The 19,746-nt window shown below is 40.1% G+C and overlaps 1 protein-coding gene across 4 annotated transcripts in view; it reads right to left on the reverse strand.

Annotated features, from left to right (window-relative positions):
- khdrbs3 (KH domain containing, RNA binding, signal transduction associated 3) overlaps positions 1–19,746 on the reverse strand; it is a 204,896-nt gene that overhangs the window by 13,522 nt on the left and 171,628 nt on the right. For all 4 annotated transcript variants that reach the window (XM_085445807.1, XM_085445806.1, XM_085445805.1 and 1 more), the window contains one exon: positions 15,285–15,367. In XM_085445807.1, coding sequence (XP_085301933.1) covers positions 15,285–15,367 — 83 coding nt within the window. The remainder of the gene's footprint in view (positions 1–15,284; positions 15,368–19,746) is intronic.

The following is a 19,746-nucleotide window of genomic DNA, read 5'->3' on the forward strand; positions in this document are numbered from 1 at the left end:
ATTACAACAAACTGAGAAGCACGTTTTAATAAATTAAATGTTGTAAAAATAGAGCAGTTAAAGTTCATCTCTTGTCCACCTCTGCCACCGGACCTGCAGCCTCACTCCATCCATCATCACCACTGCTCCGCCTCAGTATTCAGCCCTCCAGCTCTGCTCCTCAGGCCTGAAACCCATCTGATTTAGCTGCTCTTCTCCACATTTCTCTCTTTATTTACTTAGATGAGTCCTCGACACTCTGGACTCTCTGCTGAGGTCAGCTATGGTTACCCTGCTGCTCTGCACAGCCAGTTCTCCACATGTCCAGTCACACGCTCTGGCCCACTCTTCTCTGCTTTGTCCATAAACATTTGTTTGCTTTATATGCTTTTGTCCTGTAACTAAGGTTTGGTGATATATCCTCAAAATTATATTGCAATATCTCATAAAAATGTGTGATAACAGAAAAGAAAATACTGAACATTTATTGATGTCTGGAATGTATAAGTGTAGGTAAATGAGTGGCGTTCTCTATCCCGTTTTTCTGCAGTCAGTAGTATTCAATAGAGTGTGACTCTATTAAAACAACTATAACAAACTTAAATTTAAAACTCATCAGGAGCATGCACAATGGTGTCATATGAAAAAAGTGAAAGATATTTTCTACCAAGGATGTTGTGTGTTAAGGTTTTTCACCAGCTGCTTTAAGCTCTTCTTTTCCACAATGTAACCGAATCAGAAATTATTATCCACCTTTGAATCCATCATATGGAGTACAGTTAGCGACTGGAGCTTATGATGCTCGTTTGTTTTTTTTACCTATGTTTGCCTCAAGTGCTGAAGTGTTTTCTTGCATATTTTCTACTTTACTCTATTGGAGGCTGTTAAAGTTGCTCCTTTTTAGGCACATTTACATACTGCAAAAATTTGTACTGGTATTACTGCAGATGATATGATATGGCAGAGCCCTAACTGCTATCGACTCCTTCACCACCTGTATGCACTTGCCTGTTAAATGCAGTTCACCCCAAAATGCAGCAAATACTAAACAAAGTTATAGATGATACAGACTCCTTTTTATTCTATTGTATTGATATATGTATCTTTCACATCTTTCACAGAATACGATTTAGTTCAATGTACTTTATACACTGATATATCTACACAGTATAAATTCACCATAATGTAGGGTACAGGGACCATACAAATGCACTCTTTGTCAAAATGCAAGCTATTAAATTCCAAGACTTGGTGAAGCTTAAATCAGCGCAAATAATGTATAAAGTCAGAAATAAATTGCTTCCCAAAGAAATCTGTAAATTGTTCATAGAAAGAGAAGGTGGGTATAACTTAAGAGGGAAATGGAATTTAAAAATACAAAGTGCTAGAACAACTTTAAGAACTATGTCAATCTCAATTGCAGGAGTTACATTATGGAACAGTCTAACAGAAGAAATAAAAGACAGTCAAAACATAAAACAGTTTTGACTGTCTTTTAAAATATAAAAACCTAATTTTAAATAAGTATAAGAATGAAGAAAACGGGGTTAACCCAGGATGGTAATGTTGCTGGTAATGGTGTTGTGGTTCTTTTTTGGTTGTTTTTTTGTTTTGTTTTGTTGTTTTTCCATAACTTGTGTATCTGCAAATATACACATTCTGTATTTTTCATATGAAAGAAACTATACTGTGGTGGGGCTTGCTAATTTCTTGTTTTTGATTTATGTATGTTATGTTTTGTTTTACTTCATATGTTTATATGTTTCATATGTTGTTTGTTTAATTTAAGACAAAAAAAAATTAAATGAATGAGAGGTAAAACTTGAGGGGGTAGGGACAAATAAGTAAATACTTCAGCCTACTCCTTTTCAAACAAATAATGGAATGATATTTTGTAATGATTGTGAAGGCACATGTTTGAAATGTTTGAAATAAAAATGAACTGAACTGAACTGAACTGAACCATCGCTGACGCATCAGACGCACACAGCTGGAGGCATTAACACAAGCATGAGATGAAGTACCTGGGGTGGATCTCAGTCGAGATATCACCCTGTCGTAGGTGTAAAAGCGCTTTGACTTTCTTAATAGGACAGCTTTTGATTTGACATTCATTAGCAGAAGGCGTATGCTGCTTTGTGTGTCCCCAAACTTCACTGCCCTGAAAAGCAGGAAAGAAAGAGCCCATCTGTCTGAAGCACAAGCATGAACCCTGAGAGGCAAAAACAACACCTATTAGATAAGTGTGTCTCTTTGTGTCTCATTGATCAGGCATCTGAATCTAGGCCTGCATTTCCACTGGTAAAGACCCTTCCTCTCCTCTTCACATCTGTCATCTCTGTAAATGCTTCATCTTAAGCACTGATGTTGCTGTTCCTGGGCACTACGAAACAGATGGCAGTGTTAAATCTGAATGATGTAGTACACGTCCCTTGTGGACTTTGTTTTCTTCCATCGCCATTAGTCTTCCAGTCCGCTGTGATAAATTTGAGGAAATCTAGTAGGACATTACAAGGGGCTGTACAGATAATACGCAGCGGTCTGATGTGGAGAGAGGTTGCCTTTCTACCGTTAGCCTAGTTCCTGCATATTGCACACTCTAACTGATCATGACTGGGACTCCTAAAGCAAAAAGTGCTTCCTTGATGCTCCCCGTGTAATCATGTTTTTCATTCATTCTTGGCACAAGGCTGAAAAGCAAAATGCTGATGAAAAATGTCCCACGCTGAATGCGCTGATTATACCGGCTGAGTGATTTTCACAGACAACACAACAATGAAAATAAGATGGGCAGAAAGAAAGTGGAACAACCTTTTTTCCCCCCACCATTTTGTATGAAATGAGGCTCACATAATTTCAAATGAAAACCTTCGTTATGGATACACTGGTGATTGCTCAGCGTGCTGACTGATTGCAAAGCTATCTCCACTGCTGACCCCCTGCCGCAGAGTCACAAAGAGGGACAAAATGGCCTACGGCAAAGATTTGACTTTCCAACGAAGTCTTCTTTCGAGCTTGCCTCTTTTTTGGAAACTACAAGAACCCTCCTCCAAGGGAAACACTGCTCCAGTCAAGTCAGGCACTGTATTCTTTAAAATTCAACATGTTTTGAATGTTGCATTCTGAGCATCTGGACTCTGTGAAAGACTTATGGAGCATTAAATTTACAACATGTGAGTTTTGGTCCTGAGACACAGAGTACTGTAAATCCCACCCTCCTTTCCCTCAGAAGGTGTAATTCCCACACCAGCACCTGTCACTTATGTTGACAAGCTGCCTACCTTGAAAAAAGCATTAGGTACCCAGCATCTGTGACGCCACCACAGGCGTTTCAGAAGCAGACAGCTAAGGCAGCCAATCTCTACTAAGAATAAAAAAAAAGAAAACACAAGTTTTCCTGTTTTACTAACTGTCTGCCTGAGGCCTCTGACACAACACGCAGACATCAAAGCGATAGCAATGACGAAGGCTGAATGATCAAACACATTGAGTCACTCCATGCAGTTAAAGACACTGTAAAGACTGTAGGTGAGACCAAGTGGCTGCTGACATGCATATCATTCGGGGCCTTTGCGAATGCATGAGTTGCTAAGCTTGAGTTGTCAGCTTGTGGTTCTCCCGTGTTACAGAAAAAGTACAGGAAAGAAATTCCACTAAAATGGTAAAACCACTGAATAATGAGGTTAAATAACGAGACACCTGCCAAATCCTCTCTCCGGTGGGGTGGGACTAATGCCTGATTCAAACACAGAACAGAAACTCTGGGCATCAGTTGCCATAAATGCTCAATTATGGCCCAGTGACAGCAGATGGTCCGGAGCTGTGTTAGCGCCCTTTAGCTGGAAATGTACGACCTTTAAAAATACTTTTCCTCCCAGCAGTTTTAGTTGTGCTATCAGCGCGGCTCTAGGAAAGGCAACAACGGTCTCTGCATTAGTCGATCAGACCACCTCTCTGCTCTAGGCTGAAGTAACTCAACAATAAACAGCAGATTACTCTTATTTTCTGTTGTCTGTGAATGTTCTCAGTCTTCCAGGTCATCGTAGTCTATGGAGCTCAGAAAGAAAAGCGTCTGGACTTCTTTAGGTTTACCTGAAGACGTTTCACCTCTCAACCAAGAAGCTTCTTCAGTTCTAACAGCAATTGGTGGAGAGTCCCAGATTTTAAAACCTATGGGAGAGTCCCCAAGAGGGTCATGGACGCCCTAATGATCCTCTATCATTAGGTGTGAAAAACGGGTGTGGGTCACAATCAGCCAAGGTTTCGGGTGAACCCACTGTGAAACCTAACCCCACCGTGTCATGCGATTTACTGAGGTCAAATATTTTCTGTTCAGGCATTCATGGTTCACAATAACTATGGAAGATTTGTGAAATTCTGGGTTGATAAAAATGCTAAAAACGTGGTCAGTACCAATATTTTTTGTTGTTCATTCGTTCTCACTTTTGCCAGGAAAAAACAGAAATTCCCAATTTAATAAATACCTCATCTTTTTAAAAATCCTTTAGCTTCTTTAAACCATTTAAATGAGCACAAACTCACATTTCACATTTAGGAAACGTGATCCCAGACAAAAGAGCAACAAAACTGATGTTACACAACAGATAAACGAAATGCTGCTTTGTGCACCCCTGATATCTGTTTTTTTTTTTAGCCTTTTTTTTTTGCCTGTCCCCTTTGGCTCTTTTGCCATCAGAATTGTTGTCTAAAGGCGAAGAAAGATGCCCAACGGATTTACTTTACCAAATTGACCATCCCAGCCTTGCCATAATGGTCCATTTGATTCACCTTTTATTGTTTATGTTATTTTCACTTGCTGAATACGGGACAGACTTGACTTGAATACGGGACAGACTTGACTTTCTTTAGCCATTTTTGCCACTGGATTATATCCACAACAGAAAAAGAATAACAATAATTACAAAAGTATACTTTTGTTGCCCACCCCAATCCCTTCCTGTGTTATATGCATTGTTAGTCGGATAAGACAGTTTATGGACTACGGATGGCTCTGAAAGTAATGCCCAATTCAACCTGCATTCCTTCTAAAAGCCAGAAAAAGATAAGCTGTATAAAAGTCTACAGAAAAAAAGGTTTTAGTTTGCTTAATCAATGCAGTCACTAAACACTTTTCTGATGAGTCCCAATTAGTATTATTGGAAGGCCGCTAAAGCAGGGTACACTTTAGTGCAGGTATATGAGGTAATTAACAAGTTGCTACCGTGCGACCACGCAGTCCCTTGTTGTTCACTTTCAAATTTGCACAGCACTGACGAGAAAATGCTCAGCTCAAATCTTTAGTCAAATCTTGGACATTGTGGGGGGGTAGGGGAGGGTCGCCATCCACTGTGCGTGTTGGTGATGCAGATTGTTTTGGGTTTTTTTTTTTAAGTAGTACTGTGAAACTTAGAAAAATGAGCCACTTTCCTGTGTTCCAGTTCCCGTCCGTCTCTTGTCTAAGGCTTGCTGTTGCTCCTCTGGGATGCGTCTGCCCTTTAAAGCATTGTCACAGATCTATCCTTGTGCCCACCGGCTTCCGGATCCATCCTACAATGTAGCATACTAAAGCAAGGTGCAAGGGAAGGTGCGAGGTGTCAGCAGGAGAAAGTCTCTGAGGTGCCGCATGTGAAATAATACTTTGATCACACCCGAGCTGCATGAAATCACCTCACCATGACCTCTCCAAGTGTCCAGCCAGCGCTGTGCCACAGCTGTCATCCTCCTCATTTCCCTACAGAGACGTGCCCTCCTCTCCACTAATAAAATTAAAGACCCTCTCCTCACAAGTACTCCCCCCCTTCAGCCTCCTTGACCGTACAGCTTGATTGGTAGCAGAGTGCTGCAGTTTTCAATGACTCTCCAGAGATAAAGCTGCCTCTCCAAAAAATGATGATAGCTCAGTGCTTTGTGTTGTATAAACACGGTAAGAGGAGGCTGTGATCTGGGAGCTTGCAGACCGACTGCCACGGCTGTCATGCTGAGGTAGCGTTTTGTGAGGTTCCCCCAGGCGTCAGCTCGTTTCTGAAAGATGTAAATGTCGTGAAATGTCTTCAGGGCATCTAAAAACAGCTTTTTAGCTCAAGTCTTATGTCTTAAGGTTGCGAGTGCCTTATTTGCCTTTCAAATTTAATTATGTCTAAATTACTCAGTTCTGGCTGTTCTGTATGACACAGAGTGTACAGTACAGTTACACAGGTTGTCTTGTTTCATTTGTCAGTGGCTACATTTTTTTTCCTTTGTAGACAGTAATGTGTGGTAGAACACTTTTATGCAAGTTAAACACGGCACAGAATGTTAAGATCTCTATCACTGCGGGGCGATGTCACACAGAGATGTAAAACAAGTGTCAGCATTCTGCATTTAAGCATAATGTTAAAGCCACTGTGTGCAGATTTTTTTATTTAAACAATCCAAAGCAGAAACATATAGTTGATGAGCCCTGTAACAATAACCACAGCAAACTAAAAAATTAAACCCATTAAAACGTTGTCGTTTTTCAAGTATTAATGCCAAAGATTTCACAGTTCCTCCCACTCTGTTAAGACCTGTAGCTGTTTTTCTTTGTTACTTTTAGAGGACATATAAAAATATTCCTGAATAAATATACATACCTGAATATTTTTAAGGAAATCCCTGTTATCATCTTGGATTCAGGTAAAGGGACAAAGTGGTTTTTTTTTTTTTTTACCACTTTTGAGTTTTGTAACTTTAAAGCCTTCATAAAACACCTCCGGACACTTTTATAAGAAGATATTATGAAACTCTATCTTAATTTACTAATTTGATAAAAAGTGCTTAGTTACAGCTTTAACAAACTTTTTACCCTGGAAGCTAAACTTATACTACCATCTATGCTGTTGTGAAATTCAAATCTGTATTTTTTTAATGTAATTCCTCAAATATTAGCCAACCGTTCCCAGATCAAAACACTCCGAAATAAAGATTACACTCCACAAGACATTCCTGCCTTACTTTTTTCCACTTCAGTGGAACTCTAGACAAACTTGCAAATATAAATGCATGGTTTAATATCAGTTACAAATATATATATTAAAATAAAACACCTTTTAGCATCACTAAATCAACTAATTCTTCTTTTTGAAGTTCATTTTGATGATAATGTTCAAAAGTTTCCAGTTTGTGCATATCCGTGAAAAAGCATTAGCTAATCAAACATTGAACTGAGTGGTAGTTTGTGGTGGTAATGCACTGAGAAATGTGGCAATGGATCAGGCAAAGTAGAAAACTGCTAGCAAGAAAACAGGAATGTGAATGGATGGATGTATTAGAAGAGTCTGAAATTATATGGGGGGCGCCTATAGGGCACTTTGAAGAATGTGGATTATTACATAGCCGCAGGGTTCCAACTAGCAATTTTCAAGTAAACATTTAATCGTCACGCCGATCGTCACGAAATGCTTTGAGAGGCTGATTATGACCCACATCAAAGCCACCATCAGTGTCACAGAAGATGCCATCTCTTCTGTGGTTCACACCACCCTCACCCACCTGGAGCAGAAGAATTCCTATGTCCGTTTGCTCTTCGTGGACTTCTCATCCGCTTTCAATACAATTATCCCGCAGACACTTGTTGACAAATGACTGACCCAGGGACTGAGCTCCTCTCTTTGTAACTGGGTCCTGGACTTCCTGACCAACAGACCACAGTCTGTGAGGATCCACAACGTCTCCTCATCTTCCAGAGTCCTCAGCACTGGCTCCCCTCAGGGCTGTGTGCTAAGCAGAGATGGGCAGTAACGCGTTACTTGTAACGCGTTACTGTAATCTGATTACTTTTTTCAAGTAACGAGTAAAGTAAGGGATTACTATTGCAAAAACGGTAATTAGATTGCCGTTACTTTCCTGTAGGAACGCTGCGTCACTGTGTTACTAAAACCGTGATTTTTTTGCGAGAATGTCTCACGACAGTGACGTAAGCGAGTGCGCCGTTCGTGACAACAGCTTTGTGCAGATCAACAATGGATCACATATCGAGTGCGGGAGAGAGTATGAGCGTGCAGCGTTGAAAGCGTGGAAGTACTGACCTTACTTTGAGTTTGATTCCATAAAAAGTGACAAAAACATTAGAAAGAAAACTTCTTTTTACAGCGAAAAAAACCCCTAAACCTCCAAGCAAGCACCGAGTGCGCAACGACGTAATGGGAAACTCACAGAGAAACTCGCGGATTCTTCAACTGACCGCGGCACACCTGCACCAGGGTAAACCTCCGCCTACCCTACTCCTGCTTTACAGGTGAAAATAGAGCAACAGGACCGCTAGTCTTTGACTTTATTTATTTTCTGCTGTGTTTTACTTGCATCTATTTGAAAGAGTGAGTGTAAACACAAAAAATATTTTATTTTATGTGCTGGAATGTGCAGAAAATAGGTTTAAATGTTAAACTAATTTATTCAAGTCAGAGAATGTTGCATATAATTAAATTTTTGTTTGATGCATAAGCTTAAAAGATTAAAACTGATAAAACAAGTTAAAAAAAAGAGACTTTTCCATTTGATTACATTTTGTATGATGGATTATGTAGAAAAAGTAGAATTGGGCTGAAAGATCTATCGCTTTATCACCTCTTCAGGTTGTAAATTGTGGTTTTAAAAAGTAACTAAGTAACTATGTAATTAATTACTTTTGAAAATAAGTAATCAGTAAAGTAACAGGATTATTTTTTGGGGGAAGTAATCAGTAATTAGTTACTGATTACTTTTTTCAAGTAACTTGACCAACACTGGTGCTAAGTCTCCTCCTGTTCACGCTGCTTACAGATGACTGCTCACCCAACCATCCAGGCTGTCATATTGTAAAGTTCGCGGACGACACAGCTGTGGTTGGTTGCATCACAAACAATGATGAGACCGGCTACAGGAAGGAGGTGGAACACTTGGAGAACTGGTGCAGGCAAAACAATCTCTGCTTAAATGAGAAGAAGACTAAGATTGTGGACTTCAGGAGGGGAAGACACACACATACACACACACACACACACCCCTGCACGTTGGAGGATCTGCAGTCAAAGTAGTACCCAGCTACAAGTACCTGGGTATGTACCTGGATAGCAACCTCACCTGGAAAAAAACACTTCCAGCCTGATCAGGAAGGCTCACCAGAGGCTCTACTTCCTGAGGAGGTTGAAGCGTGCGGGGATGGAGAGCTCAATCCCCATCCCATTCTACAGATGTGCGGTGGAGAGTGTTCTGTGCTCTGGCATATACAGACATATACACCTCCAGATGCAGGAAGAGGGCCACCTGTATCATGAAGGACCCCCCTCACCCAGCACACACACTCTTTGTCCCGCTCTCCTCAGGCAGGAGGCTGAGGAGCATTAAATGCAAAACCACCAGACTGAGAAACAGCTTCATTCCAGAAGCTGTGAGACTTCTCAGTGCATAAATGGACAAGAACTGTTATTGTAGCACCTTAACCACTACTTGACACTTACTGACACTGTCACTTTATCAATGCTGGTCATTATGCCCTTTGCTGCTAAAGTATTTATTTACAGCTATATTTATACCCACACTCCATACTGGTACTCAGGTTGTTACACTCTAGTTATAGTATTATTTATTGCATTGTCTTATTACTTGTCATTTCTGTTTGTTAAAAAAAACAAAAAACAAAACAAAACCAAAAAAAACAACTATTTATTTATAACTTTAAGAAAAAAAATTCTGTTTCTTCATTATTTTTGTTTCCTTTCACTCCGAACCGTGTGTACATAATTTCGTTCCACCTCATGTTAACATGTGATGCGAATGACGAATAAAGCTCCTTGAATCCTTAATCTACATAATTTTAGAAAGCAGGGAAACATGCCCAAATGCAAATTATTTCTTATTCTGTTTAAATTTAAGACCCAAAAATATTTAAACAACTTATAATTTAGTAGGAAAAATGGTTTAATCAGTGAGTGTTTGACAGGAGAGGAAGCTGTTTAAGAATCTAAAAGAAGAAAGACGAATGAATTCTTCGGTTTGTGTGTATAATAGTGGTATAAATCAATGTAATGCGTTTCAACTCGGCCGAATCAATAGGTGTAAGTAAGATGAAGTCTTATAGGATAAGATATTATAAGAACAAAACTGATCAGCAACATTTATTGCATTCACTGCACAAAACAGTTCAAGTTACTAAAGGTATCTGACGCTGCATCGCAATCAGTTTAAAATCAGCAGCCTCCTCTTTCTTTCCTTATGTGTTCACAAATGGCAGCCCTGTTTCTAGCATAAGGCCATCGGGTAATACCATGACAGAGAGACTGTAAATTGTTCTGCTTGTTATCCTCCAGCAGCTGAAATCCTGCCATGCAATCGGGGCTCAGATTGGTGACTGGGAGCTCCTTAGGCTGTGAGAAACATTGTTAGGAGACTTGTTGTCCACACACACACACACACACACACACACACACACACACACACACACACACACACACACACACACACACACACACACACACACACACACACTCCACAAAGCCCTGCTGCAGCTGGAACCAGCTATGACTTTCCTCAAGGTGAAAATAATGCACCTTTATCTATCACAAAGCTAAACAGGATTGTAACTGTGACGACGGAGTTATGGGACAGCGTTCTGTTGCAGTTTTAATTGCGGAAGTGGCAATCAAAGGTAACAAACAGATTACTGGGGTTTTTTTTAAGGTATGAACATAGTTCTAAATATACTTCCTGTCAGAGTAAACAAAGGACAAACAAAGAGGGCATGCTACGAATTATATCCTGTGTTTATGGACAAACAATGAAAATTTGATCTGCCCAAGACCACTTATCCCAGGCCCTGCATGAGGCTTCTGTTTCATACACGCACAATGTCAGCCTGCAGTAACTTGTGATCCACATCCAGGGCACAGGACAAACAAATAAGAGAGGAAGTAAGTGCATCAGCTGTCTCTGGAGGCAAAGGCTTCTGTGTCTGGGCCCTATTAGCTGCTTCGTCTCCCTCCAGATAACAGACATGAAAATCTCAGAGTCCGCCCAGCCTCCAGCCTCTACTTGATGGACTCCATTCTTTTCCTCCCGTGCTGCCACCAAAACACCCCCACTATTATTCACGCGGCTGCTTTTAAAACAAATAGCCTCAGACTCCTGAGGCGGACCGGCGCTTCCCCCGGCAAGCATGTGTACACCCAACCGCCAACATTTCAAGCTCTGAACGGCAGTCGGTGTGAGCCGGAGACAGAGTGTGTGTGAGAACAAAAAAAAAAAAGACGAAGGAAAAAAGAGAAAAAAAGAGCGATGGCACAAAAGATGGATGAAGCCGAGGTGACATACATCCTGACACCTCTACAAAAGAAAACATCGACCACCCTACTCACAAAAGCCAGGAGACAGAATAATGCTGTTTTTGTTCTCTCTGACTGATTTCCTTTTTTGCCCCAGCTGCCGCCAATTCAATCCAATTTTTGACACCCTAAATGTGGCAACAATCATTCTTTCTTTGAAGTGGCACAGGCAGGCCTACATAAATGTAGTGCATTGTGCGCTGATAAAATACAGTGGAAGACCAAAGTGAAAGCCTTTGACCTTGTGTGGCTTGGAGAGTGTGATAGCTGCCTGGATGTAAGAAAATCAATATTCTACATTTAGCTGTTCAGGACCCTATGTTAAATGGAGCAGCATGCCACAAAGACTGTTTATTCCGCAGTGACACATTGAGGGAAATGCACCTTTCACCTGATATTTTTAAAGGATGATTAAAGCATAGATAATATGTTTATCACAATGAGCCGGAATGAATTCCTCGGAGCAAACTGTGATTACGTCACTGAGGCTATGGAGAGAGGTTTATTTTAAGCTCTTAGATTCAAAGATTAGTTCCTCACTAACAACCAGGCCCAGACATATAAAATCTTCAACACCTACCTAATTGTATTTTTTAAGTTGAAGCGGGTGTTTTCTGAGAATATCGCAAAGGACGACTCAAAGGTCAGTGAAAACATTTCACACTTCACAAAAGGCTTCATTAGCAGCAAGCATTCTTCTGAGTTTCAAACAGGGCAGAACAGCATAAACGACTCCTAACAATATGCACACCATAATCCAGCTGCTCTCAACCCACAAGACTTCAAAATCTCATTGTTAGCTCATATCCTCGTTCCATACTTAAGGCCAAATGCCCAGAAAGTAGTGAACTCGCTGCCCTTGTGTAACGCAATCAAAACTTGCATTTAATCCTTCAAGAGATGTAAATACAACTCGTTGCATATTAACTGCTTTTTAATTCAGTGCACTCACTCAGGCTGTTAAGATAAATGTCATTTTCAAGTTTCTGCCCTGGCACGAACTCAAGCTGCATAAAAGACATGGTGTAGCATTCAGTTTGTTCGTGCAGCCATTTAAAAGGGGTGTTTGAGTTTTATGGTCATTTTGAAAAATGCTGTTGCATTGTGCTGTGTTAATGTTTCACCCTATTGCCAAATGCAGTTTTGTTCCTATTACTCACCCTGGATGGGTCACATTAGTTATGAATTGGATTTTTGGCACAGTTTGTTGAGTGGTGGGGAATGTTTCGTTTAGATTTTAGGGTTTTTTTGGCAAAAAAGATTTGCAACTGTTTTGCTTAAATATACAGGGTGGGCCATTTATATGGATACACCGTAATAACATGGGAATGGTTGGTGATATTAAAGTCCTGTTTGTGGCACATTAGTATATGTGACGGGGCGAACTCCTCAAGATGGGTGGTGACCATGGTGGCTATTTAGAAGTCGCCCATCTTGGATACAACTTTTGTTTTTTCAATAGGAAGTGACACATCACACTTATTGGTAATGTCACAAGAAAAACAATGGTGTGCTTGGTTTCAACGTAACTTTATTCTGTCATGAGTTATTTACAAGTTTCTCTTTGTTCACAGCCATTGACATGTCGAAGAGGTTAACACCTGAGGTGTGGATCAAAAGTGTGTTGATATCTGGTGAACGCAGTAACCGGGTCTTTGCAGCAGATTTCAATGCAAGACACCCTACGAGACCACCCATCTCCCATGCTACAGTTAACAAACTGCTTGCTAACTTTCGTGAAACTGGTTCAGTGTTGGATTTGCCAAAATGTGGACGCAAGAAAACTGTCACTAATGAAGAAACATCAGTGGCTGTCCTAGCTTCATTCAGCAAGAGCCCACAGCTCACTGGAGAGTGGCATTAGTCGAACTTCCCTTCGGCGGATATTAGCTACTCACAAATGGCACCCTTACAAACTGCAGCTACTGCAGCATCTCAACAAGGATGACCCAGATCGGCGCACAGAATTTGCAGAATGGGCAAAACAAAAATTGGAACAGGACCCTCAGTTCACGCAGCAGATTTTGTTCAGTGATGAGGCAAACTTTTATGTGAATGGTGAAGTTAACAAACAAAACCACCGCTATTGGTCTGACACTAACCCACATTGGATGGATCCCTCCAAGACTGTTGGAACAACAAAAGTGATGGTTTGCTGTGGTATATGGGGTACAACGATAGTGGGTCCATTCTTCATTAATGGAAACCTCAAGGCCACTGGATATTTGAAATTGCTACATGATGATGTGTTTCCCTCTTTCTGCACTGAAGCTGGTACGTTCCATGAGTTTTTCCAGCAAGATGGTGCACCACCACATTATGGGTGCCAGGTCCGAGCATTCCCAGATGAACAGTTTCCTGGAAAGTGGATTGGTCGTCGTGGGCCAGTTGAATGGCCCCCAAGGTCTCCCAATCTGACCCCTTAGACTTTTATCTTTGGGGTCATCTGAAGGCAATTTTCTATGGTGTGAAGATACGAGATGTGCAGCACCTGAAACTACGGATACTGGATGCCTGTGCTGGCATTTCTCCTGCGGTGTTGCTATCAGTGTGTGAAGAGTGGGAGAAGAGGGTTGCATTGACAATCCAATACAATGGGCAGCACATTGAACACATTTTATAAGTGGTCAGAAACTTGTAAATAATTCATGAAAGAATAAAGTTACATTGAAACCAAGCACACCATTGTTTTTCTTGTGACATTACCAATAAGTTTGATGTGTCACATGGCTCTCTTCCTACTGAAAAAACAAAAGTTGTATCCAAGATGGGCGACTTCTAAATGGCCACCATGGTCACCACCCATCTTGAGGAGTTTGCCCCCTCACATATACTAATGTGCCACAAACAGGACTTTAATATCACCAACCATTCCCATTTTATTACGGTGTATCCATATAAATGGCCCACCCTGTACATCCAGCAGAAAACAAGAGATTGTGGGTATTTAGAAAACTGTTTATGTCTAAAGTCCAATATTTACTGCCTTTGATTTCCACCATCTCCAACAGCAGCATTTGTTCCACTGTTAGCATAAATACATGAGTTCTAGCACTGTATTCTCAATTTTTACAAGCCAGTCATTGTGACAGCACCATCTGCCGGGTGACAGCAGTTTTCTCTGGAGCAAATGACAAACTGAGGCAACACAAAAAAGAACACTATGAAGTCCACAAAGGGAGGAGGTCATGGTGGACAGACAGGTTAACTGAAAATTAGACTGAAAAGAGGGGCTGCTCTGCTTTTATGTTTACATTTTTAACCCATGTTTCATGTTGCCAGTTTTGTGTTTATTATTATTATAACAATGATAACAAACATTAACGCCAAACTCGATTCTGCTCTAAACTTGGGGTCTCTTATTTAGGAGATGCTCCTGAACAGCGGTCCCCAACCTTTTTTGCGCCACGGACCGCTTTAATGTCAGACAATATTTTCACAGACCGGCCTTTAAGGTGTCACGGATAAATGCAACAAAAACAAAATGATACGACCAAGACAAAAACGGTGGTATTTTGTAAATATAATAATAAGCGCGAATTCACTGTGTAATTGTGTAACTTTATTAGCAGCATCCTCCTGAAATGTGCCAAAAACATTGAAAGTAACATCCTCCTCTCTGCCCCTTAATGCTCTCTGGTCGCTATGGTAACGCGTAAATATTTCTTTCAAAATAAGACACACAACTACAACACGGGAAAACCATAAATTTCACACCTGAGCCTCAACTCTTGCGACCCAGCACCAAACAACTCACGGACCTGTACCGGTCTGTGGCCCGGGGGTTGAGGACCACTGCTCCTGAGGACTGCTTCCAGCTTACAGGATAGTCATGGTGTATTGCACTGTGATAATATATTATCATACATCATCTCAATGAAGTACTTGGTGCCTCATGTATTAAAACAGTCGTATATAGCACATTTACCCATAAATCCGTGGAATAAATGTGTAATACTTGTGACTCTTTCGGTAAAAAGTCGAACTTACTTTTGTCCTTGATTACTGTAATTGTTGTCATACGATTCATATCCTTGGTCATCATAAGTTGTCCCGTAGCCGTCGTCGTATTCCTGTAGCAAAAAAGTAGACAAAATTTACCCAGCTAGATGAAGCTCAACACAGAAAAAAATCCAGAAAACATTTTGACATTAACAGGATGTTGATATGACAAGCTGTTCAACATCACACCTGCTGAAATGTGGAGCGATGAGGTTAACAAAACATACAGTATGATTAATACATTCGTCTGTGTTGTGCTGTTTGTTTAACTTGCGGTTCGATACCTTTCTGATGCGGGTTAACGACATGCGAGTGTCGTTAAATCTTATCTCTTACTAAAGACAACTTTTTTTGCAATGCAATACATCAAAGCTTTCAGCACATATATAGGTCAAAAAGCTTCATCTGCTGCTGTTGGAAGTACATATGCAGGACTATTAGAGTAGCAACTGCAGCCCTGCCTTTGTCTCTGTGTCAACTAACTGACAGTGGGATGCAAAGACTTGCTGTGGCTATGTTTCATCACCACCTCAAAGGATGAGCCTTGAACATCTGTTTATACTCCAGCAATCTGCACCCCTCCCACCCCCGCACTCTACCCAGGCCCCCGCCAAGAGGAACATCAAAGCAAACCAGTGCCGCACCCGTCCTAATTTGGGATAAATGGGACTTATGTTCCACAAAAGGCGTCGACCCCTAGCGACACATCTCTCATCCCCCACACACTTCTTGGCTAATTCCATCTGCCCCTTATTTGCAAGCTTGAAACGAATGTCTGTAAGATTCAGCACCAGAAGAAAATGCTCATCACATCCGTGTTATTATTAAAAACTTAATTCCTGATTAGAAACATGCATTTGCCAAATGACAGCATTTGAATTGACTCTTTTATGTTTAATCCTTCAGAAGCAAAGTGAAGGAACTACATGTGACATATAACAAAGGCAACTCAGATGTAGTAAGACTTCCCTGTCTCTGGGTAAAGTATGAGATAGGCAGTTGTTTTCTTAGTCTGTGGTGAATTACGTCAGCTGGATTTTAGGAATCTGCTGGATACGAGTATTTGGAAACTTCTTGGTCATCCAACTGGGTGACTTTTTCAGACTATAACTGGCAATTTTAATCTTCATATTGGCAACCCTCCTGACAGCAAACTAAAATAACTCATTGCTTTGTTTGATTTGGTACAGCAGCTAACCCATAACCCCCACATTCATGGTAATACACTAGAGCTACTGATCGCTAAGTGGCCTTAGTATTACTTTTATTAATGTTTATTAATTTTTGTGTTTTCTTCAGTGGGCTGATCACCCCAGGAAATAAAGCAAGACCTACAACTAAAACATATATTTAAATGAAAATGCTGGTATTTTATTAGTGACAGCCACAGCTAGCCTGTGGATGACCAGCCTGATCAGTTTAACTCTGAAACTCAGGATCTTTGACGATATTGCACCTGTCATAATTGAATTGGGCAAACAGGAAGATACTTCTGAATGTAAATAGAGGAAAAGCAAGCTTCAGTGTTTTCTTAAAACTACTTTCAACAGTTTAGCTGAGCTCTGAGCTTCTGAACCTGGTTGATGGTTCTCTCCGTTTATTTCTTATAAAGGAAGGCTACTGCAATGCTCTTTTTATTGCCCTCCCTAAACGACTATTAGACAGCTACAGTTAGTTCACAATGCTGCTGCTAGAATTGTAACAAAAATGACTCCAGTTGTCAGTTCACTGCATTGGCTTCCAGTAAGTATAATTGATTGTTTTAAAATCTTTAAATGGATTGGGGTGTAAATATGAAAACTGGGTCTGCAACATCTGGTTACCTAGTAGTTCCCAGATCTGGAACTAAACAGGCTGATAATGCATTTAGCCACTATGCTCCCCATAGGAACCGAGAAATGAAACCACCAGAGAGCTGTACTATAATTGCTATTATTATTGTTTTTATTGATATTATTATTATTATTATTATTGTTGTTGTTTTTTTCCTTTTTAATTTTATGTTGTAAACCACTTTGAATGACTGTAGTATTTTAAAGGTACTATGTTACTGGTGTTCACGTGGAAAAATTGTGAATTCTTTTCTATTTGTCTCGAGGCAGCTTTAAGGGAATTAAAGTCCCTTCTGACATTTCTAATTCTACAGTTACAAACACTTTTGCAACATAAACAGTTCTTCACACTAATGCGAAGGCTAAATTTAGTCAATAACTGTACTTTCTACAATATGAACCCTCTTGAACCCACTTCAAAAGCAGAGGCTCTCAAAAGGCAGTGCAATTTTGTCAAAAGCTACGTAATTAAAACCACTTTTCAACAGGCAGAGGAAACTGAAGCTTTCCCTCTGCCTGAAACCTGAAAAACAGTGGCAATAAAAGGATCAGGCTGACAAACGCAAGGTTGGATAATACTGACATGAATATTTAACTGTTAACATTTTATTGGCAACCTAGGGTTAAGGTTTGGTTAATGTCCACCTCTTTTCACAGGAGTTTCACCTGCTCAGAGCACCGAAATGAAAAATTTATATTGTTTTTTGGAGAAAAAAATACTCATTTTTTTGTGTCCCGAGTCAAAAAAAAAATCTCAATTTTTAAAACTAGTGTAAAGTGTAGAAGTAAATTTAAATCTAATTTGATATACAAAGAGGTGTTTACAAAGGTTATAAAGCTAGTTATGTAGCTATTTGGTGGTTACGTGTTTTGATATTTACATGTTTACATGTTTGAATGTTTAGACATGCATGTTCAAACCAGTAATAAGTATGTGTTATATCTACCTGGTTGTTTTCCCTGTTTTGATCTGAGTATAAGATTTCCTGGCTTCTGAGAGGCCAGTGAAGTATTCATGAGGGCGGCACACAGGAAGTGTGGGTTGTTGTTGCCGTGTGCTAAAAGTAAAGAGGCTGCTAAAAAGTTATCCGTCTCCGTCTTGCTGTTCCTAATTATTCAGAGAGATTCCAAACCATCTAGTGAACCCTCACGTTACACTAGCATCTAGTGGTCATTAGAGGAACTGCAGGTTTTAGCACACGTACTGGTTTCATTTTTCAGCCATGATGCTTGCTGCTTCATGCCAAAATGCCATAAATTTAATGTTGAAATGATGTTTATTGTTAGAATACTAACCATTGAGCAATGGTGAAAATACTAATTGGTGACATTTTTAATATTGGAAATATTAAAAATGTTTTAAAAAATCTTATGAGAACAAATGACAGCAATTGATTTTTTTCTAGAATTAAGACTAGTAGCACCTTTCCATTCTGAACACTACATAACTTTATAAGGCTCGGTGGTTTATTACATGGCATCAGTCAAGGTGAGGAAAGGAGCAGCTATCTTATATTAGGCTTCATTAAGTTGGTGATGCTTTTCTCCATAGCAACCTCCTTTTCCCAGCCATGAACTCAAGCATCAGGTTCCTAACATCATCTATGAATCTTTAATCACAGAATATTTAAATGTATTAAAAAGAAATGGAAAAGCCACAACTCAAGTGTTTGAAGCTGAAACGGCATCAACTAATAGACGACTGGAAAGATTGTGTGTGGCTATAAATGTCTTCCCATTTGAATTTAAAATAATGTTGCTGTTTTTGTCAGAACGACGTCTGCTTTTGTCTCATTACTCTGAGAACATCCCATTTCAATGTATTTAAAAGTTGACTCTGGTTTAAGGTCACTTTATCAGGTTGGAATAAACAAGGGTGGTCCTGAATATTGAATGACGAGAATCCTTAGAAGGAGTCAGCTGTCAAATAAGATAATTCACAGGAGATAATTTAGTTATTTGAGTTACACTTGAACCTAACACTTTTCTGCTAGACTGAGCGAACATACACAGTCGGTTTCCAAATATACCCAATGAGTTACACCATTTAATGCCGTGAAAAAAATCTTAACTTTTCCGTGTCTCAAACTAAAACCAATTAGCTGGTGTATAAAGGAAAGCAAAGTTAATGAAATTAGCAAGGAATGTGTCTGTCCTACTTGGTTGCAGAGTTACATAAAATGATGTGGAAAAATACCACATCAGACATCTGGCTGTGTTTAAAGCTCGATAGTTAATGACACAAAAGGTATGGCTAATTAAAAATAATGAGCTGTGTGGGCTGGAGAAAGTCTACCAGCCTAAGTCACTGATACTCCATATGGACAAAAGTACTGGGCCACCTACAAATATCATCTACATGAAGATGTATGATACATTTTGCAGCACCAACAGTTTCCACTCTTCCCAAAAGGCTTTCTGCAAAGTTTTGGGGTGTGACTGCAGGAAATCTCCTAAAGAGCGTTTGTGATTACAGACGTGGATGTTGAACGAGACGGCCTGGCTTGCAATCTCCATTCTAGTTCATCCCAAAGGTGTTCGATGGGGTTGAGGTCAGGGCACGGTGCAGGCTAGTCAAGTCCTTCCACATCCAAAGTCATCCAACATTGTCTTTATAT

Source organism: Copadichromis virginalis, linkage group LG22, assembly GCF_057382275.1.
Source record: "Copadichromis virginalis isolate Kocher_CV1m ecotype Utaka linkage group LG22, C_Virginalis_male_GT1.1, whole genome shotgun sequence".
NCBI classification, from domain to species: domain Eukaryota; kingdom Metazoa; phylum Chordata; class Actinopteri; order Cichliformes; family Cichlidae; genus Copadichromis; species Copadichromis virginalis.